The sequence below is a fragment of the Hetaerina americana genome, unplaced genomic scaffold (assembly GCF_022747635.1).
Source record: "Hetaerina americana unplaced genomic scaffold, ioHetAmer1.1.p SCAF_19, whole genome shotgun sequence".
Taxonomy (NCBI): Eukaryota; Metazoa; Arthropoda; class Insecta; order Odonata; family Calopterygidae; genus Hetaerina; species Hetaerina americana.
Genome location: NW_027286752.1, coordinates 6721161 through 6744833, shown reverse-complemented (window position 1 = coordinate 6744833; position 23673 = coordinate 6721161). Strand labels below are relative to the sequence as shown.

At 42.9% G+C, this 23673-nt stretch overlaps 1 protein-coding gene across 1 annotated transcript in view; it reads right to left on the bottom strand.

The window, feature by feature from the left end:
* sfl (N-deacetylase and N-sulfotransferase sfl) overlaps nucleotides 1–23673 on the bottom strand; it is a 622535-nt gene that overhangs the window by 31201 nt on the left and 567661 nt on the right. Inside the window, exon 5 of the mRNA XM_071584433.1 lies at nucleotides 8348–8380. Within this exon, the coding sequence (XP_071440534.1) occupies nucleotides 8348–8380 (33 nt within the window). The remainder of the gene's footprint in view (nucleotides 1–8347; nucleotides 8381–23673) is intronic.

Here is a 23673-nt window from a genome sequence, read left to right as displayed (position 1 = left end):
GTCGATGTTTTTAAGGAGTATAAAAAAGGACTATAAGATATCACGTTGTGGGGGGGGGGGGGCGATAATTCGCTCATTGATTTCACAAGTAACATTGAGGAGGCAGCAGTTTACCAAAATCCCAATTTAGACTTTTTCTCAAATTTGAATTAAATTGGTTGAATCATTTCTCATTCCGGTTCCTTCAATAATCGTGATATGCTTATCTCATCAATTTTTCAATAACCTGGCCGATCTTTTTGATGGAGAACATGATAACGTAATCATTTCGCACACAGTTTTTCGAGGGATGTCATTCAGTCACCGCACTTTACGGTGAAAGGGAAAGTGTTGGAAAAATAATTCAAAAATCACGACAGGATTGCAAATTTTAAGACCTATTCCGAACCTGATAAAAAGCTTCAATCATTGGCATCAGTTTTCGAATTGGAAAAATATATCCCATTGGAAAGACTTCAGGCTAGAAAAAGGGATTGAATTCTCAAATTCAATTCCGATGCTTAACACGTCAACGTCAGAATACCGTCGAATGAGCTTCTAAAGCGGCAGGCATTGATTTCCAGTCAACCTCAGGCGCTAAAGACCTTATTGATGAGTGCTTGGCAAGGGCACTGCAAACTCTGATTGGCAAGGGGGCGCCAACGTTGGATCCTTCTTCTGATTGGAGCTTGGCAAAAGGCATCCGTGGGCAATTCTCCAGCGTTTTAGAATCCGCGGGAATGCACCGGTACACCTCATGTAGAAACCTAGAAGCGCTCCAAAAATCAAGGGCTTCGAAAAAACTTATTTTCAAACAAATTTTTACTTTTTTATGTGGACCTTCCCAGACTCGTAGACATAAAAGTACTCTCGCCGGAAGTAGGCTAAATGTTGAGGTGTATATTATGGAGAGCTTGGGATATTTGCAGATGACTTGAGAAGAAAAACAGCAGTAGCCATGCACTCGAATATGTGTTTTACAACTCGCTCGAGAATAATTATTGCCACCCAACCCGAATTAAAATATTTTGCCGGTAAGTGGAAGCTTTCACAAGAAGGAAGGAACTGATGACAGGGACGTTGAGTGGGGACGTTAAGAAAAGGCTCGTTAACTATTTGATATGGAGGGAGGTTTTGCATGACGTGGAAATACGGTCATTGAAGCAGGATGATGGGCGTAGACGGGAGGCATTTGAAATGTGGCTGTGAAGAAGGATGGAGAAGGTGAAGTGGAAAGAAAGGAGGGCACGCCATGATATGCTGCGCATGGTGGGGGAGGAAAGGAGTTTGTTGGGAGAAATTAAAAGGATGCAAGAGAGATGGATAAATCATTCTAATTGGAGATGGAATGTTTTAGACTGCGATGGGTAGGGGAGGATGTTAGGCAAACGAGGATGGGGCAGGAATGTGATAGGGATATTGGACGGAATGAAGGGAGGATGGAAGTATTCGGAGACGAAGAGGGGCTTACTGCAGTGCCCGATTTCAGGTTGTGTTTTTGGTTGGGAGAAATTTCATAAGCTGTGAATATTCAAAACCTACCTCAGATGGTGGAATATCAAATAAACTGTGTAACTCGTTCATTTTTCATTTTTTAACCCTGTCGCTTCGCCATTCTCAGGAGCAGTACAGGGGGAGGGACGTCACTACTAGAAATGGAGGGAAGGGGAAATTGTAAAAGAAAGTACATATATGCCCGTTTCCTCAGTGCTTGTAAATCTTAGCGGGGTGTGGGTCACGACCCTCACCAACCTCCCCAGTACACGCGGCTGGAATGGGTCCAAATATACTCTTCGCTGATGTTCTTCCTTCTCATTTCACAGAAATGAGAGCCATGGCTCAATAAATTCCAAACTCAGAATAACTTACGCGGTATTATTTGTGAACATCGAATCCCGCAGATTATTAGTTGAATCCATCCCCACCTTCCGATAGTTTATAGCTGTCTAACGAAGCTATAAATTATACTCGACTGCTTGCACAAATTTCACACGCACATTCGAATCAACTGTTACGAATTAGGAGTACTTATTATCTAATACTGTGATTAAAAGCAACGGCTCAGATACAAGGGCCCAAAATTACTTCATTTAACCATTGAAACATTTAAGTATCGCCACCTGATATTGTAAGCAATCGTGTGGCAGAGAGAGTGATTGGTAACGGATGTGACTGGAGACTGGATTTTTGCGAAAGGGCTTCCGATTTACACGGATATCGCTAAAAACCCATCAGTAATCGTATTATTCTCTAACAAACAATGAACCAGGAGCGCCATAATATCGTAGAAAATATCATAATAGGATCCATATTAAAAGGAGTTGGTACTTTTCCACAGATTTTTATTATAAGGTATAACGTGTTTCACCGACTTGCGGATAACCTTCTTAAATCAGGTATTTATAAACCGAAATGCGAGATTTGCAACACCGTTTATGTCGGTCAGACAGAGAGGAATGTCAAGCTACGAGCCAAGGAACACGCAATGTGTCACAAAAATAAGAATACCAACTCTCTCTTTGCTAAGCACCTACTAGAATTCGACCACAGCAGTGGCTTTGTCCCAGAAATATTACATATTCTCCCCAAAGGATTAAAAATGGACGCTCTCGAGCAAATGGAGATACGAGGGCACCTAGCAAACAAACCCCAACTGGACACTTTGTAACGAGCAATTGTTCCCGTCCCCCTCCCCACTCCTTTCTGAGAAACTAGCCAGGAATCTGTCAAACCAACCCCTTAACGCACCCGACCGCCCCTTCCCCTCTCAGGCCCTCCTTCCCCCCTCCCCGCCCTCTGTCCTGAGCGTATATATTCTCGCACTGTTGTTAAGTATATTTGTACCTGATGATGCCGCTAGTCGGTGAAACGCGTTGTACCTTGTAATAAAAATCTGTGGAAAAGTACCAAGTCCTTTTAATATGGATATGAAATACTTCCACGAAGTGAAGCCTGAAACATTGGAATATAATCATAATGGGATGCCATAACGGCCCTTCTCAACCACCGCCGCTTTTACTTCTCACGGAGACACTGAGCAGCGAAATCCGGCGATGACCTAAATCGGACGTGCGTGGATGCTGCGCGAATGCGGAATCGATGCATGCTTTAATTCTCTCCTTTTACTCCGGGCTCTCAGACAACAGATCTCGTCGGAACCGCGAGATTTTTCAAGTGCGCTTTTTGTTCCGCCAAAACTCCCTTTAAGCATGCAAGTTTCCATTCTCGAAAGGGAATCGGACATCAAAAGAAGAATGGCCCGGAGCGTGGTGTGTTTTCCCTGCGCTTTATCTCGCAATATTTCTCCGAATCAAAAACGCAAGGGAGATTATTCCTTTTGAATAACGAAAAACCACCGGCAGGACAGAACAAGAGAAACTAAGCCTTTGTACTCCCACGGAACAATTGCGCGGGGTGTTGTACGCGAAGCTTCAATCGCGAGAAGTCGATTACTCTGTGGAGGCAAATCCTTCCCCATTGGCAGAGAACGCCATCAAAGAATTCTCAGCACAAATATTTTAAATTAACTGCGTCGTCATTGGTACGGGAAGCTCATTTACAAGTCGTTCGAGTTCATTCTCTTTACATGCGCGCATAATGATTACAGGAATACAAATAATGAACGTGATTCAAGAAACTTAAAGGATTAAAAGATACGCGGGAATGATTGAAAAGGAAAAAAGGCTTTTTAAAAGCACGCGCTATCACAGATCGGTGTTACTGCCAAGTAACACCGCGTTGAACATCGCACATGAGTCGACTTTTACGGCAAGATTAAAAAAGCTCACAGCCCTCATATTATTCTCCACCCTCGCTTCCCCTAAAGTACTGCTTCAATTAGCTTGAGTGCGCATTCTTCAAGATGGCAAAACGCGGGCCCATTATAAAGTCGAAACTGCGCACGTCGTTCCGGTTCACGTGTGTGTGAATATATATATATATATATATATATATATATATATATATATATATATATATATATACACACACACACACCGTCCATATGTGTCTCAATTACCTTTTGACTCCTCTCTATTGAGCTCGGCTCGGCCGGCACGTGTGTCTGCAGCCAGGAAACACTTAGGCACGGCGCGATAAATTCCGAAACAACGACCGAAGCGGCAACAACCTGTCCACCCGTTTCCCGCCCCCTCCCGCCCCCCGCCATCGGAAATATAATTCTCGAAGAGAGGAATGCGGGCATAAATCCGGGGTGCAAATTTCGCGGGCGGGGGCGTCGAGAGAGAGAGAGAGAGGGACGTTGGGTTCTCACTCCCTGCACGGAAGGCGCCCGGGGGGTAAGGGGGGGGCGAGAGAGCAGGAGTAGGGGGGGAAAAGCCCGGCAGGCATGCGTGATCCCCCCTCATTCTCCCCCGCGGCCATTAGCGAGAGCCATCGGGACCTCTCGCGCCAGAGGGGCGAAGGAGCCGCCGGCAACGAGTCGGGGGAAGTGGAGCGTCCCAGGGCGAAGGGTTCGCTTCGAGATGGGCCTCCACACACACACACACTGAAAATGGGGAGACGACTAGAAGAGCACGGCCAAGAGAAGCGGGACGTCCGAGGTCGAAGACACGCGCACCCCTTTCCATGAGACATTAATGGGCGATTCTCGCTTAAAAATTAACCAAGCAATCCACCTGAACGATAGTTTGATAAGTAAGGATAGCGGTCATTTCGCACAAATACGGCGAGTAAGATCCACACCAGAAAGCATGGAGGGGGGCGGGTAAGGAAAGCAGTTCCACTCCCTGAGCCGTCTGTATGTATCTACATGTACTGTACTGTACATGTATTTCATGTAACAGGTTTTACCCACAATTTTACGTAGCGTGCTTATTTCTTTCATTATATACATGCACTTGATCATTCCTTTTTTCACTTATATCGCTTTATATTTCCTACTATTATTATTACCGTTCTGTACTTGGCGAAATAACCCTTGGGAGAAGGGAACTTGTAGTCTCAATTTCGCCCGAATAAAGACGCTTATAATACATATCTTAAGTTAAATACATTCATTTGTAGTTTTCCAAGATCTAGCATTAAAAGTATTCTACCGGTCTTTGTTTGTGTTCGATGGACTACGTAAACACTATTTCACTTCTAAGTTTTGCCTAACATCAAACTAAATTCCCGAGCACCAGGCATTATCACAAATTATTTTAACTCCACATCCTTTCCATCCCCTTCCATTCTATCTAACATTTCTCACATTTTTCTCACCCTACCTCGCTTAGCGAATATTCTGGTCTCCTTCACGGTGTTCAAAATTCCATTGACACTCAATATGCCCTGAATCCATGTCCACTGCCTTCTTTGAATTTCTTTCAATAACCTTCTCTACTCATCTATCAAGCTTAGAACTTCTTCATTTGTTTTCCTTTCTCATTTTTCCTAGTCTGCTCCATACTTATATCTCAAATTTCGTGGCTAGGTTTGGCGCGAAAACATGGCTATTGCAGATGATAGCCGTATATTAGAGGCTTTTAAAAATTGGACGTGGAAATGGATGGGGAAGGTGAAGTGGACAGATAGGAAAACAAATGAGGAAGTGCTCGGTATGGTGGGAGAGGAGATGGGATTGTTGGGACAAATTATAAGGAAACAGGAAAGATGGATGCACAGCATATTGATCGGCAGTGGGGTGATGAAGAATAAGATAGTGTTAGGCAAACGAGGAAGGGTAGGGATAGGACAGGGATGTTGGCCGGAATGAAGGGAGGAAGGAAGTACATAGAGATGAAGAGGAGCTTACTGTAATGTTGGATGCCAGGTTAAGTTTCGTTAAGAGAGAGAAGGGAATTATCGCCGCATCGTTTCGTATCTTGCGTCCATCCAATCTTAGCCGGTAGATTAGCAATAGTAAAAATAATGTCTAATTTACGCTTATTCTCTTGCCCCAATGATCAAGTCTCGAAGTCAAAAAAACTACGCTCCTTATCAAAGCTTTCACTATTGTTATGTATCTTCATTTTAGATCCCTGTCATCAGATTCAATCTCTTTGCTAAACGCTTCTCCGGAGATTGGCTGCCGAGGCAAGACGCGTAAATTGGAGGCGTACTTCCGGAGAAGAATGAAAAAATAAAATTAACGGAAAGGAAAACAAACGAAGTGCTAAGCATCGTAGGAGAAGAGAAAGGTCGCTGGAAGAAATTCATTAGATAGGAAACGCTAATGCACGGTTATTGAATGTCAATGAGAACATCGGTTAAGGAAGGTAAAGGGACGAAAGGATTAGGCAAGTTGGACGGATTGAAGGAAAGTAGGACGGAAGGAAACGCATGGTTTTGCATGCATGGAATGCACCCTAAAATGCCCTAAAACCATGCAGGTCATGCATGGTTTTCGGGCATTTGGTGTAACTTTAAAAGTAGGGCTTGGAAGTAAAGCAGCGTTTAGTAACGTGTACTTCAACAGTATTTAAGAATATGCAAACATAAAAAATTCTTTCTTTAAAGACTTTCTGAAAGAGAACACCGGATTGAAATAAGCTGCCAAAATAGGTCGAAGTGGGAAAAATACGAGGGTAGGCTGAAAGCTAATGCACACATGGTTGTAGACCACCAACAAAATTACCTTCAGAAGCACTCCTGGTGGCATGTGGAAGTAACATTCCCCCTCAACACGCATACGCAGGTTAGAGGTCGTTACATTCACCCAGTGTATTTTAAGAAGCGGAAGTATGGAGAATTGTTCTGGTTCTAAGTGTTCTGCGCGTGCGTTTTGAGGGAGTTCCACATGCCACCAGGAGTGCTTCTGAAGGTCATTTTGTTTGTGATCTATAAGCATGTGTGCATTAGTTTTCAGCCTACCCTCTTACAATCGCTTCGCCCAGATTTGACACACTTGCAGGAATCGATTTATTTAAATTCCATCAGCGACAACAAACTTGACGTGTATCATACGATATCAGGCCATTTAAGGATCGAAAGCAGAAAGGGAGGATGATAAGCAGCGCCTCAAGAGGTATGTCGAGGGGGGGGGGTCTTTGGAGGCTGTGGATCCGCATCGTGCTCCAGGCGCTCCAGGTGCCTGGAGGGGAGGGGGAGGGTTGGAGATGGGAAAGAGGGCGCGCGGCAGGGGGGAGGTGCGCTGATGGCGAAACAGTGGATAGGTGAAATTTCAGGGGAGGGGGGTGGTGGTAGACTGGGGTTTTAGGGGAGGAGAGGGGGATGGAAACAAAGGATTGGGAGAGGAGGAATGGGGGTTCGAATCGATTGGATGCAAGGGTTATTTGTCGAGGAAAACACAACCAGCCGAAGCGAGATGAAAGTAAAAACGGCAGATTTTTCCGGCCGCGACCGCCCTTAGCAATGAATAACTCTTTTTTAAGCCTTTAGAGTTTTGCCTTAAATCCGAGTGGGAGCAGAATTAATTAGGGAAATGTCGCCACGTCAAAATTCCTATCGCGTGAAGGTAACCCCTTTGACCGTAAAGCTGATGTACTCTCTGGCTCTCAGATTCCATTTTAAATTGAGAATAAATGGACCGTAAAAATGTTTGTTTTTTACAGTTGATGAGATATTGTTCAAAAGGGGAGTTTACACAAAAACTTTTAAAATCATTTCTAGAACGAAATCTACCGTGCTTATCTTAACCTGGATAAGCATTCTCGTCCACTCTATTGAATGCTAATTTAGTTTACTCTTCTTTGCAAATAATTTAAATTTTTATTTCATTAATATTTTTGTGCAAGATTATTAGAGGTAAATCCTTCGAATGATGACTTATTATCTGGTATTCTACTAGTTAAGCTAGGTTTTGCATTGACACAGTCTATACAATATCTCCTGACCAAAAACACAACCTGAAATCGAGCACTGCAGCCCTAAGTCCCTCTTCAATTCCGCATACTTCTTTCCTCCCTCCAATCCATTCAACATGCCTATCCTCTTCCATTATGCAACGCAAGCATACTTCTTTCTAAGTGATATCGCGTCCATAAGAGACAAGTTTAGTTCAAGGAACTCAACTCTCAAATTTCGAATCCGACTTTCCCTTCTCTGTTAAATATATTTACATTGCAAAATGAACACGATGGGAAAGAATGGCAAACAGACACATGGGAAATACAAAAACAGCATGAGATATGGAAATGATGACATTTATAAATAAGAATTACTTTAAGAAATCACGAATATGGAGACAGAAGATTTCTTGAAACCTATTAAATGTACTCAATCCAAAATTTCAATCCGGAGAAAATACTTTCTTGCACATTTCAGCAGCAGTATCACCAAATTATTAAAATCAGAATAAATAAATAAATAAATAAATAAATATATATATATATATATATATGTGCATTGCTTCAATTAAAAGTTCCATGCCATGAAATATCAGACATTATATAATAATGGTACTTACGATAGGAGACCACAGCCTTTCCTTACGATAGGCCTGCGGATAGAATTAGCTTAACTTAAAATACATCATTATAATTTTCACAACAGCCTTCCAACTGAGGAAACTGAAAAGGCTAATGAAAACTCAAATGAATATGACATACACATTTATAGAGACCTCAAATTGCTTGTTATTTCCTGGCGGTCATGATTGAATGCAGAAAGAAGAACATTAAAATCAAGGTTTTCGAAGTTAAAACCAATCTCAGGATGAAATTCGTCACCGCGGCGGGATGCAATTAAGTTTTGCATTAAAATTATATGGAATATTAAAGTCAGAGAATCCTCTAGCACTGTAACATTCGGACGTAAGGAACCGAGTTAATTAAAATGTGACGCAAATAGGCGATTTCTCATTTCTTAGTCAGGCACTGGTGACGACGTCATTTGCGGAAGAAGAATTCAATTCGAAGGTTTATAAGATTCACAATCGCTCAATATTTGTTATTTGTGACACTTATCGTGACATACGTTGGATAATCAGCTTGACGAATGACATTGAGAAGAATCGCGCGTGAATATTGGGCTCTCCCTTCGTCTCCATGGGTAAATTCTTATTGATCTGTGGCAATCGGCGGCGATTGATCGGCGTAGTGATGCCGAAGAAGTCGTCATGCGACGGAGAGAGGATGGGGCTTTTGTCGGGCGGATCTGCCATCAGGAGCCAAAACGCATATCCCTCCCAATCCTATAATTACGTGACTGCCTACTTGACTCATCAGGCGTAGGAAAGAGCATGTGATTGGATTTGCGTCTGCATGATGGATTATTCGTGAGGAGAGGCACCCTGGGCGATATGAGGAACGTCGAGTGGAGTGTCTATCCCCCACATCCCTGCCCTTAATGCGGCTTCCACTTCCGAGACCCCTTATTTAAAATCGGCGTTGATTGACTTAATTCCCATATGTTACAGAGCAATGGACTTAGTTTTAAAGACGTAATTAAAGTGCCTTACCAGCTTCTATTCATTAGTTTATGGGAATTGTTTTCAGAAAACATTAAAAACGTAAGTCCATTGTTATGTGCCATGTGCATACTGACTTCGTGAACCCTCGGGGGATACGACAGATAGCTTCTCCTGTATAAACGGTTGAGCTATTAAGGCGTGAAAGGACAAACACTTCAATGATCTTGCAAAACGACATGAAATTGCTTTCTATTTTAATTTAAAATAAAGGTTTTCCGCTATTACTATATGAAAAAGGGGTTATGAATTCAGTTTGCATAAATAAAATAAAAAAAGTAAGTGAATGCAAGTGATTTCGATTTCCTATTCCTATAGGCTTAATGGAAAAACACTGGGTGTGAAAATGTGTGGAAAAGAAACATTTTAACGACATTTCATGTCAGTCTACAGTTAAATATGTTTGTTCAATGTAAATCATACCACTCTCCTCACCATACATCTCTTCTTTCAAAGACGCTCCCTCCAAAATGTCTGTGCTTTTATAAAAGAATATATTTTTCCGCGCGGGTTGGGAGAAGGGAAAATAATTTTCGAAGAAATTCACGACGTGGTTCATTTACAAGAAGAAAACAATTTCATTAAGTTAAAAGAAATATCAAATCAACTCTGACCGTAAAAAAACTCTTTCCTTCACATGCTTCGATGTTAATTTCCTAGATTAGAAATATGGTCATGACCGTATCAAAGTAGACCAATCTTAAGCGAGATTTGCGAGCGAATTTCCTTCTTTACTAACCAGCAATTCATAATTTAAATCTTGGAACGGGTCTTGATTGCATTAGTTATCAAAGAAAAAACTCACAGGAAGTTTATGCAATAAGGATTATGTGTGCGTACATATTCAGTCGTCAGACGATGGGGCCATTCATTCAAAGTTCACGCCTCGATTACGGATTCAGAGCATTTCCAGGGGGAGGAACGATCAACTTTCCCTAGGTGCTAATGCGGAACGTAATTAGTTTTTCGATACAGAGGCACCCATCATTTGGAAAAGAGATAATTACTTTCGGGATGAAGGGGGAAGAGGGCGAGGGGAGAAGACGTTTGCGAGAGAAAGAGAGAGAGGGACAGACTCCAAACCGACATCTTTTTTTATCTATCGGAGCGGGTGGCATTCGATTGGGAGGAGTGGGTTAGGTTGCTCGGGGATACACGCATCGTTCTGGGGGAACGGAATACAGCAAGAGAGGGAGAAAGATTATTAGAAATGGATTGCCATCTTCTTTTTATGCTCGTTCGAACCCAAATTATGATGAAGAGAGGAAAGAGAGGAAAAACTGACTGGGGAGGGAAACTCAAGAGCGAAGCGAAATGGAACGACGTTAAAAATCATTCCCATTTGCAAGTGATGTCGAAAGTTTGGCGGGCAAGACGGAATAAAACGCCCGCCTCTCTCCCTCTCTGTCTGTCTTCACGAGCCAGTGAACACAACAACCCTCGACTTTTCTCTCCTGGGACGATACGGAACTCCTAAAAGTTATCCATACGGTGGATTCCGCATTTCAAACCACAAACTCGATAGGCTACGAGGTATCTCAGTCGTCCTCACACGCACGCCAAATGATATAAATTCAACATCAAGTCAGAATTTAATATTTCCGACAAAAAGGAAGGTTTATTAGAAAGCGTCTGACCATAGTGTGTAGTGTTAAAACTGCATTTGATTTACTTAGCTTCCAAAAAAATTCCAACATAAGCAAGGGAATGTGAAAGGTTTTTCTCTAAACAAGGAAAAACGATGATACGATACATCCATCGGACATATTTTGAGGTAATGAAACTTGCCAAAGGTATTTATGGCAGCAAACTGAGAATCTGCTGCTTTGGATGAAAATCGCGATAGTGTATGTACATAAAAGGACGCATTTTTTTGGGATATTTCGGTGACAACCACTTACAGCGAAAGGTTTAGAAAGCGGCGGTATTAAGAGATATGGGATGGACAGGTAGAGAATGGGAAATCACAACGAAAGAAAAGGGAATGGGATTGTAGTGTAGCATGTCCCTCAGACTGAATAACTTCAATCATTTTTTTCAATCAGGCGTTCGTTACATCACTTCCCTTTTTGAACCATGGCTCTCAAACTGCATCTCGGATATTCTTTATACAAGCCATAAAAACAAACGGACAAAAAAACCCTGCCATCGAAAAACGATTTTCCCTATAATGACATTCAACGTAGTCGTATTCTCGCTTCATTGCGTTTTGATACGACATGTGGTGTGCGCACCTCGGCAGTCTTACATTAAATTAATTTATTCATTCATTCACATCATTTTGTCACACTATTTTATGCAAGGAAGAATAGAGGGAATAGTTACAGCGAAATTATCATGCGCAAGCGCTCTTGAAATACTGTATCATGTCGACGATTACTTTGAGCAGAGATTGAGGTTGGTTCAATTTGACATCGAGTCGACGGTGAGGAAGCAGGGAGAAGAATTCCTCCGCAGGAGGAAAATTAATCCCACTGATTCCGGGGAATTAACCCCGATGACTGGGAGAGAGAGAGAGTGAACTTATCGTTCACAGGAAGAAAATCCAGCGTAACTAGGATGGGAGTGCTATCGCATGAAAAATAATCCAATACTTTCGTTTTGATTTTCACATCGATTTTTGTCCCTCAAATGTCCTCCAAAGATATGGAGAATGATTTTGGTGCAACGCAAAATTCTCGTTGCGAAACCGTAACGTGGCGAACAGTGGTATTTTCCTATTCTACCGTATAAGGTAGGTTTTGAATGGACAGTGACTTTACAAAGGCACAGCGATACATTTCCCTTCAAATCCGCGTACTTCCTTCCTCTTTTCATTCCGTCAAACATCCCAATCTTGTTCCGGGTCCTACTTCTCCTGCCTTCCGTTCTACCCTGCCCTTCAACATCCCGTCGCCTATCACCATTCTCTGCATCCATCTCTCTTCCCTCCTTGAAGTTTCTTCCAATATTCTCCTCTCCGACCCAAACACGCCTAGAATCTCCCTGTCATAATGCACCGCAACGATATAATCCCATAGGTACATCTTATCTTTATTCATTCAGGATTTATTTCTACAAGTTAAAAAGTCATCACTCCAACGGCGAACCAAACCAAAACATTATACGACGAGAAGATGATTGGACGAAAACTTCCGAGGCAACCATGCTGGCTCGAGGCGCATATAAAAACGTTGGTATTATGTAGTTATGGCACCCATAGTTTAAAATCTATCAATTTATCTAGCCTGGGGATGGTTTCTAGCCTGGGGATAATTCTTCGACCTCAACCAAAACAGCTAATTAAATAGAAATTGTATGATGTTAAAACACAGCCCAAATGTAACCCAGTTCATGGAATGTTAAAAAAGTGCAAAACTTGCCATAATTTGCCAAAAGGTGGCACATTTTCTCACCTCACTTTATCCACAAGTTGACGCTGCTGCATACAAATTGTACATATTCCAGGCAGAAAAAAGTCATATCTTTAAAATGATAACAATTACTGATGATAGGCATGAAGATTTAAAATTTATTCTCTGGTGAATAATTCTAAAAATACTTCAAATTCCAAAGAAAAGTTGTGTGGGTAACACTTCAAAGCGTTTCTCATTTTCGAGCAAGCTTCTCCTAGTAGCCACGAATAATAGGTAAACCTCTGATTAAATACCAAATGAGATTCATATTTCTCACCCATCAACTGTGTGAGCACAACTGAAATAGGTCATACAACTAAGCAAATAAAAATCAACATACGAGTACCCCACTTAAAAAATGTCGTGAATGCCTTACGACACAGACAGGAATACAGATGAAAATTCTTTGACAAAGCGCTGAAACATCAAAGTTTAAATAAACTAGCGGAAAAAATCATAGGGGGAGCAATACAACCTTCTAACTCCATGAATAGGATCGTGATCCTTGCCCACGCTCTTTCGTCTCCAACTACAGAGACACGACTTCCAACAGTTACCGATTCAAGCAGAAATTTTCCGTGGGCGTCTCTCAAAAGGAGAGAGATGGGTCGCTGTCACCACAGGGATATTAGCTAGACCAGGGGAACAGACGCCGTTCCATCATTAAACTTTACTAGAGTCGACCCTAGACTTTGGGCGCCTTCCAAGCAACTTCTGCGGATTGTGGCGAAAATTGGGGCGGAGAAGGTGGGAGACAGAGCGGGGTGGAGAGAGGGAGAAAGAGAGAGAGGAGGGGGGAAAGCGTGGGGGGGGACGGGTTGACTTATCTTTCACGCAACCGTGAGGGCAGAAAAAGATGAAAAAAAATTCCGGCGCGCGATACTCTGGCGATTCGAAAGCGACGAAGGTGCACAGAGGCGAGTAATAAATATTTCCACACGCGACTCCCATCCGACGCTGCTCACTTCAAGCATTAGCGAGGGAAAATAAATGCTCCTCTTTTGCTGAGGAAGGCGGGAGGGAGGAAAATAGCTAAGAGTCAAGGAATGCAATTTACGACCGCGAGGATTGCACGGAAAAAATCCATACAACACGCACAGAGCGGCACCTCTTAGATTCGACACGTAAAGGAATTAGCGGTGAGTGAGGACGCGAGAGCAACTCGCCAAACTGGAATAAATAAATCTCCCGCCCCCACCGACGGCATTTTTAAACCCCAGAGAGGGAAGTTCAGAGATCCTCGGATAATCGCGCGGCGTGCCCACTTTGACACCAGGACGGAAACGGGAGGGAGAGTCAAAAATGACCCCCCCCCCCACAACCACCACACGACAAAATCCACACACCACCAACCCCCCCCCTCCCGCCCCGCAATCTGATCCAGATTACCGATAAAACCGTAACATTCTCTATGAAAAACGCATTAAATGTCCCATACTCGTCTTATGCTGTCATCACTTTACCGATTTTCGTATTTAATTCGACCAGTTTTCTCGAGGCACTGAATGTGCCGACACAAATACAGATTTAAAACCGCGGTCCATTTGAAAGTTTAATGACTACATCTCCATGAATGAAACGAAAACGGCAAATGGGCGACTTATATAGATAAACGCGACATGAATTACATGAAAGTTCTAAAAAGAGGGACCTGCAGCATAATTTAAATTTTTTAAATTTTGCTGCCCAAAATTTCACGGTCGTAAATGATTCTGCGGAGTCACAGTTTATTTTATAAATACATTTATTTTACGCACATACATTATATTTAGGCGATTATTATAATCTGGCTTCAGTAGTTCATGTTTCTCGTTGGTGATAACTTTGCTTCATGTCATGTGCGGTCGTTTTATATCTTAAAGAAGTTACTAACTAGTAAACAATACGTTGAGTCAATTGGATATACGCACGTAGGCTCCAATCCAACCCGTGCCAAGTTCATTTCGTCCGCTTGACGCAGGAAAATAATCAAACCGAGGTCAGAAGAGAACAGCTCCCAGAGCAGGGACGGATTCAGTCAAGCCCTCTCAAGTAAAACGAAAAAAAAGAGGATGAAGCAACCGAAGAACTAAAGAATTCAGCTGACTGCGATACGGAACGTTTTCTACAGTAAAAAGTTCCCCAGATGTTCGGTCGTGATATCTAAATATTCCACCCCAAAACCGCCTCGTGCTCTCGAAAATTTCAAAGAAATAAAGACAAAAAAACACTCGCCTCATACGAAACATCCCTCTCCCGCATTCCCTCGAGGGAAAGAAACGAAAGGAAATCTTAAAGACGACCCTCTCCCACCCACGAACCAAGGCCTCGCAGGGACTGGAGGGCGGGGGGGGGGAGGGAGGAAAAAAAAGGAAACCCAAAAACCCCCCTCCCCCTCCTCCTCCCTCCTTCCACCACTTGGTGGCGCGATTGAAAAGGGATGCGTCGCCGGGAGACCGAAACAAGGAGAGATTCGCACACGCGCGCCTCGTGGACTGCGGGAAAAACACACACGAGATGGAAACTCCCCCCTCTCGCTGTCGTCACCACCGCCTCAAAACCTTTGCGAGGGTTCCAGAGGGAAGGAAGAGGCGACACCCTCCCTCCCTTCCTCCCTCCACCCAGCAATCCCTCCCCACCCGCGCGCCCCCGCCGCTAAACATTTCGCCCGCAGTCGAGTCACGCGCCCCGGAGAATAAGTGTGCGGAAAGTTTAACGCCGGAAGGGAAAGAGACGGGAGCGGAGAGGAGTTCTCGGGGAGGACGACCCCTTTTCTCCCGCCGCACTCTCTCCTCTCCGGTTGGGGAAATGGGACGAAGACGGGAGCAGCACTTCCCCGAAAATACCACCCGGCCATCTCCTCCGTCCCCCCGAAACCCTTAAACTTCCCTCCTCTCTCTATCCCTTGAAAACTACACGGGGGAAATGTACGCCGGGGAGTGGCATGGGTTGCCATGATTCGAGTGGGGGGGAGGGACACACCGGGTTGAGGGTGGGATTTTGAGTGGGCGGGGGGGTGGGTGGGTCGGGGAGGTGGGATGAAGGGTGAGTTTCGTGAGTTCCCGGCGACGGCCCATCGCCCTGAGGGATTCAGGGGAACTTGGTCGGCCACTGAGCGCGCTCTTGGATTTGTTTAATAATATCCGACGGACCATGCAGCCGATACCGATGACACCTAAGCAGTAGAGTTTAATCCGAGCGGCGAGCCATCGAGTCTCCCAGGAGTCCCATCCCATTCTACGGGCAGTTTCTTGCAAATCGGGGTGATTGTTTTTTTTTGGGTGAGCCCCTAATAGACGCAGTACATACATTTAATGTGCGATCTAACTATTAAGAAATATGTAGTGCCTCCTAGACAGCTTCGTCGCTATTTCTCGAACATGCTTTTCGTCGTACTGCCTTCCTCTCGACGGCAACGCATACGTTACGCATAAGAGCATTACCCGATTTCGTTCTGATGTTCACGAAGTACGAGGGCTGTCAAGAAAATAACTTAGGTAACGTACGTTTCGGCCTAGTGTGGTGATGGGCAGGGCTCGAGCCACTATCTTGGTGTTTAAACGTCCCTACATTCAGCACGCATCCTGCTGTGGTAGTGTTCAGCACAGCTTAGGTTCTTCTACTTTGCTCGCTGCGAACTGTTAAAATGTCCACTTCAATAGAAAATAGAAAAGTACTGTCTAAATGAATTTGGAGTGATGAGAGAGTCCAAGGCTTTACCGATTGTCGCGGTTAAAGGCGCGCGCGCATGCCGGGGTACATGCACCAACACTCCCTTGGTGAGTTGGGGAATTCTAGGTCCCTTGAGGGACCTAGAATTTCCTCAAGCGTAATAAAAACCGGCATGTTATTTGAAACGGCAATAAGAGAATGCCATTTATAATGTATTTATCTAATAATCAAGATCGCATTGAAAAACACGATTGGCCAGCGAGATCATTTCACTTCCTCTAGATTTTGGATCAGCATATCGAACAGTGGATATGAAATTGTGAGTGCGGTTATATCAACCTCACCGAAAGGCATTTCCTAGTCTCAAACTGTCAAAAAACATTGTAAGAGATGTGGCATTATGACATCACCCATTTCACTTTCCTATTTAATTAGGCACACCTGCAAAAGATACTGCGAACAGTCTTCATACACCCAAGGTGCTCGGGGCAAGATACATACTTCATCGTGGCATCGAAATACATACAATGATAACATGAAAAATTGCACTAGAAGAAAGGTTAAGTCTTGCAAATCCAAAAAAAGTTGATTGACTGAAATTGCCCATATGGCATAACTAGGCAAACATGAAATAACTGATTCAAGACATAAGCAAATCTAAAGATTTGCAACTCTCGCTGGTTTAAAAATACAAGAATTACAAGAATACAAGATTTTCATTGGTTTCATGGCGTTGTTGAGGGAAACGACGTGGAATACTTGCAAGAGCTTAGGGATTATGAATCAAATATTTAGAAAAAAATCACGATTCTGAATGGACAATAATCCTAAGATACAAAATAGAAGATTTAAATAACCTTTACATTTGATTTACCTCACTTCTTGTTTACTGAAAATTGATTATTTCACTCGAGGTTCTATTTGGCAATTTTCTAAACCTATGACCTAAAACACAGGATTGCGAATTCGAACGGATAAATCGAGATATTTTCATTAATAGCTAACGCAGTAGAGAATGAGTACTTCGCAAAACAACTTCACTAGGGAATTTCCTTCTCAGGAAAATACATAGCTCTCAGCATACATGTAGAGATACAAGCTCCAACGGTCAATTGCAACTACTACCTTGATCAAAAATTTCCCGGAATTTATTCAGAAAATTAAAAATACAAGTTTATTCATCTAAATCTATATTGTCCCCTTCAAAGTAATCCCCATCGACTGCAACACACTTATGCCAGCGCTTGATCCAATCCTCGAAACATTTTTTATATTCGGTTTTCGGTATGTCCATCAGTGCTTCCTGCGATTTTTCCATTACTTCCTCTCGGCTGCTAAAACGCGTTCCCCGTAATGGTTTTTTAACTCGATTGAACAGAAAGAAGTCACAGGGAGCCAAATCAGGTGAATTCGGTGGCTGTTGGATGGTATTTGTTGCATTTTTCGTCAAAAAATTACGAATAATGATAGCACTGTGCGACGGTGCGTTATCATGGTGCAAAATCCACGAGTTTTCTGCCCACATTTCTGGTCTCTTTCGGCGAATTGCTTCATGCAAACGTCTCATAACGCCCAAATAATACTCTTTGTTTACTGTCTGGCCTTCTGGCAAAAATTCATGATGCACTACACCGTTGTAATCCATGAAAACCGTCAGCATTGCCTTCTTTTTTGACTGAAAACGACGTGGTTTTTTTGGTCTCGGCTCATTTGGTGAACGCCATTCACTTGCCTGATGTCTGGATTGCGTGTCGTACTCATAAACCCACGTCTCGTCTCCAGTAATGATCCTTTTGATGAATGTGGGATCGGATTCAGCCTCGCAAATCATGTCTTTTGCGACGTCAACACGGTCTCTTTTTTGCATGAAATTGAGGTCTTTTGGCACCAACTTTGCTGCTACACGACGGAAACCCAAATCATTAACCACAATGTCTTGGGCGGATCCATAGGCAATGTTCAAGTCCTCCGCTATTTCTCTGATGGTTAATTTGCGGTTATTGACCAACATTTCTTTTACTTTATCAATTTTTTCACCGACTTTCGATGTCGATGGTCTGCCACTGCGTTCATCATCTTCGATTGACTCACGACCACTTCTGAACCGCTCGTGCCACTGGTAAACGACCGTTTTTTTTTAGAGAATCGTTGCCGAAACACTTTTCCAACATTTCCAACGTCCGTGCGCCACTAAATCCGTTTTTTACGCAAAATTTAATACAAGTTCGTTGTTGCAAATTTAAATCCCTTTCTGCAATTGTAAAAAATCGCCAACACACACAGAGATAGATGTACTCTTGGCTACGTAACTTTTGCAAATGTCAAGTTATGACACTAAGATTTAAAGGGAATATCAACAACAGATGTACCAATTTAACAAAAAAAACAGAACTCAAATCGGAACGATGGGAGCGCCACACGGTGGTTATTCCGGGAACCTTTTGATCAAGGTAGTAAGTCTAATACATGGAGGGACCGGAAAAGCTTCAATTGTAGTAGAAGCTGTGATGTCAAAAATCTAAAATATGACTCCTTCATGATTGGAGAGAATATTGGTAAAACATATTGGAGTCATTTCGACGGATTCCTAGAAAAATCAGAATACAAAAGAAAAATCAGAAGAAACTATATTGAAAATATTGCACAAAAAAAGCCATTCTGGACGCGAGACAGTGAAATTCACAGCCAGAACAGTTAACTGACTTGCAAAAACACCCTGATTACTCTACGATTCTCAAACAAATACGTGGGAGGACTTTTTTTCAAGTTAAGCAGATACAAATACGCATGAATTAGTAATTAAATACAAAGAAAACTTATTTTTTGATGGATAAGGGTGTACTTCTACATACGTTCACCAAACGTCAATGCCTATGGACTGAGAGTTTTGAAACTCGGAGGTATTATAGCTCCGAAAGCATCCTCAGAGGGGGTAGGGAGGGGGGTAATTGCACGCCCAAATAAATTAAGGGAATACCTCTTTCACGCACATTACTTGCGCTACATACAGCAGGAACTGAACTCGAGATGTTCTCGGTTGCAATCTGAATGAATCCGTCTTCGGTGGGAAAAAGACAAAAATTCAAGTTAGGGACAGGGAGCGGCGATGGGGTGATGGCTGGGGTTAGAGGAGGAATATGGGTGACAAAAGGGGAGAATGGATGTCCGATTGCACGAATGGGAAAGGCTACGCGGATGACAGATGGACGGCGGCAGAGGGCAGATAACGGCGGGGATTTGCGGGGCGGGAGAGGACTCCGGATCCGACAGGAAGAGTGATAGAGCGTGGAAAGAAGGAATTTCACATCCCTTCTCGGACTATTTTTTTTATTAGAATTTATTCCTCGCCGCTGTAATCTGGAGACTTTTGCGTGAGGAAGACATCGGCCTATCCTTCTGACGGCAGTCGTGGTACGGCGTTACTTTTCGCCGCTGCGCAACGGCCAACTGATGATAGTGCGTCGATAAAAGTGTCAGCCCACTCGTGTGAAATTCACCGTTGCCAACGAAGGGGTTTAGGGGAAGAGGGATTGCGCTCAGGTGCGAGGAAAACAAAACACGTCACCAAGTGCAAAATTCCAAAGCTGATCGTTAAATTTGATTTATTACTCGGGGAAAAAAATCACCACTAATTTCGGAAACGGATTTCTGTTTACGAAATATTTCGTGTGTCCCGTACACATTTGAAAACATCACAGATTTGAAGGACAAAAATGAATATGCATGTTTAATTCAAAATTACGACACGCTACTTAAGTTATCGGGACAACAAAACCGTTTCCAGAGGCTTACTTGGAGGCAAGCAGCGTACATTTATTCAGGAAATCGAAACCATTGAAATATTTGGCCTCATATTCTGGATTTGATCGAAGTTTCTTTCTTCGCTCTCTTATTCCTTTCCCGATGACCCTTCCTCTGCTTCAGAAAGTAGCAGAAATGAAATATTTAAATTAAAACTAACCCTTTATCACCAAAATCTGGCGAATAAAATCTCCTTATGTACGGTTCTCACGCACCTGAAAAGTGTGCATTTAACAGTCGAATACGTCCACGACAAACACAACATATGCAGTGACCAACGACGCCCACGCCACGCTTAAACATTTAAATGGAATTTTCAAACTCGCGACGCCCAGTTTGAATAGACCAAAAGTTTACAGGAGGAATCTACAAAATTCAGTCCCACACGAAGAACTTTAACCCTAGAATTCATCTCATACGGAACTCCATAGAAATACAACTATGCACCCTGGAGTTCCCTTGGGCATCAATTTGAACACGTTATCCGATGATAATTCACAGGTTAATGAGTCAACTGTTCAATGCGTAAAAATGACGGAATAAATAGCTAAGAGTTGGCTAAAGAAATTTTTATTTTCTTTCCCTATCAGCACTCGCCGCGTAATAATTTCACGGGTGAAGAGTGAAAGTTGATAACAGGGCAAGAGAAAAGGAATCGGCGAAGGGAAGGAAGAATGATTGTCGAGGGGCATAACTTGGACTTTCCTGCGCCAAACATATCACGCTGTTAAAGAGAAGGATCCTGGGAAGAGATGGGAGATTATATAACAGCTATAAAGAACAACTAAACCTCACACGACAGAATTAGAGCACCCCGGGCTATGCTTCAGAGAGATAAGTAGGGGGTTGGTTGGCCCGAGAGATCCAGCGGGCGAGAGAAGGGCGCGGAAGGGGGCGAGGTGACGAAAGGGCCCAGGTGACAAAAAGCCCTTTATTCGGTGACACACGGCGAACAAACAAGCTTTGAAAAGGAACAGCGAGTGGAGTGACATGGTAGAAATTCCTGAATTCTAAAAGCGACGACTTTTAAAGAGTGAAAAAAAAATTTCACAAAATAGAGGTTTCAATTCAGAGAAATTTTAACCGGAGAGGAAAATCGCATTTGGGGAGTGTAGTAGTCAACGACGTTATGCTTGAGCCTTATAAGACTCCGAATTTCTTTTCTACTGCTGGCATCAGCGTGGAGCTCCTGTTTGCGTACTGTCTTCCTAACCCGTGGACCCGACGGAAGAACGCGGTAAATCAAGTATTCAGCGATAGACATTACTTCTCTACCCTGAGAGTTAAATTTAAATTAAGTACAAACACATAAAGATAAAGCTTTTTTCGCCCATGGAGCAAGTAATTTATTTCAAATAATAATATTAGAACTGAAATCACTTAAAGATGATTATTCGTTTATGCAATTCGCTTTGACGACTTGACCCAACTGCTACAACCCACGCACGGAAGAAAGAAATCGATCCAAATTCTGACGTCTAAGTTCAAAACATTGATATTCACTAACGTAGCACTGTTATTGCGATATCAATGAAGTGTGCATTACGCTCTCAAGTCGCGGCCTAGAATTCTGTCTTACGAAAAGGAGTCTGGTGTGATTTCTTGAACGTTGCGTATCGAAAACGTCTCATAGCCTTGAGACACAGTGTACTACCATGTTCGTCTTTAAGGAAAGGGAAAAAGGACTGTGACACAGCATTGACATTCCCTGCTCCAGGGGCAAACGCGTTTTCAGAGGCTGAAATCTGGTCCGCTGACGTCACACTCGGTTTTGGCCACACAGCAAATAGGAGACCTAAAAATCCGAGGGTTTACACGAACGAGAAAGATAATAGCGTCGTCATCAGTGATAACTTAAGCAAGTAAATGTCGAGGAAACACGACAAAAATTTTTCTGAAAGATTCTCGTCGACGTGAGCTTCGGAAAATAAATCGTAAAATATGCCCGGAGCAGGGTTTCAAGGTTTCAGCTAAGGGGATGAAAAGGAAATACCCACCGTCTGAAGCGGCGAATGGAAATGTAAAGCAGCCAAGGGGAAACAGTGGAAAATTGCGAATTGGCGAAAGGGAAAAGGGATGGGTTCAAAACGAATCCGAAATTGAGGAGGAGGAGAGCGACGAGTCACAACTGTATACGGAAAAGGGAGACTTGCCGTGAAATATTGCTTTCGTTTCGCATTCGCCGCAAGTTTTTTTTATTAGAATACTCCGTAGGTTATGGAACAGTCGTTCTCAGAGATATTGAAGCCATTCCGAGCAGCTGCACTTGAACAAAATAAAAAATGTACAACTTATTCCAGGGTATCAATTTTAAGCCTGTCTCATGCTTGCGATTAATATCTCCATTGGATTAGCATCCATGATCGAGCGGAGTGACGGGCGACGAGGAACGGAAATCTCACGAGTACTGGAGGGGAAGAAGGATCCTCGTCTAAATACGCTCACTGAAATATAATTTGATAAAAATGGATGGATATCTTATGATACGACCTTTTCCGTTCAGATTCAGCGAATTCACTTGTGTGATGTTTGAGTACTAGAAATTCAGGAATACCTATCCCTTTCATGCTATTTTGACCTAAAAATCACTCCCAGTAGAATACAAAACTAAGATATTGTCCATTAAGATTAATGGGGTACAAATATCACGAGAAGAATGCATTTTCCATCGATGAAAAATATTAATTAATTGGTGCTGGAAAGAGTAGAGCATTTCTGAATAGCAGTTTAAATAATAATTAGTTTTGCACAAGATTATATTTATCTATTATACACTCATTTTAAACGTTCTATCCAACGTTCTGATGCCCTGATATTTATTGTCCAAATTTGAGAGTCCAACAGCAGGTCTATGAACAAGGTTTGTATATAATGTATTGAGTTAAGTTGAGGAAAAATAGATTTATTTCGGATATTGCGACAATGCCTCAACATTCTTCAAAGTGCATCACACTTGAACGTCTACACCCTTTTGCCAGCGGTTTTTCCACGACTCGAAGGCTCACTGGTAGGCGGATTCCGGAAGGTCCCAAAGGGTACGCGTGCAAACTTCTTTGGTGGCACTCAGGGTTCCATGATGGTGTCCTTCGAGGCAGGATTTCACTTTTATAGGGAATAGGAAACAGTATGCTGGTGCTAGGTCGGGACTGTAAGGGGCCTGGGGAATCGTCGCGATGACGTTTTTTCCAGGTAGTCTCCTGTGAAAAATGCCTCGCTACAAGCACATGCCTCCGGGACGAGTTTAGCAGTGATAATTACCTGCACTGCCATCATATCAATACCAATACGATCTGTGATCATGGGCACATTTGACTAGTCTGAATTTAGCACTTCACGCACATGTTGCACGTTGTCGTCGGTTCCCATCGTCGACGTCCGTCCAGCGCGGGGCTCGTCGTCCTCCACACCCCCTCAGTCAACTTTGAAGAGCTTGGACCACATTAAAACTGCAGCTCGTTTTCATTTTTGAACACTTGG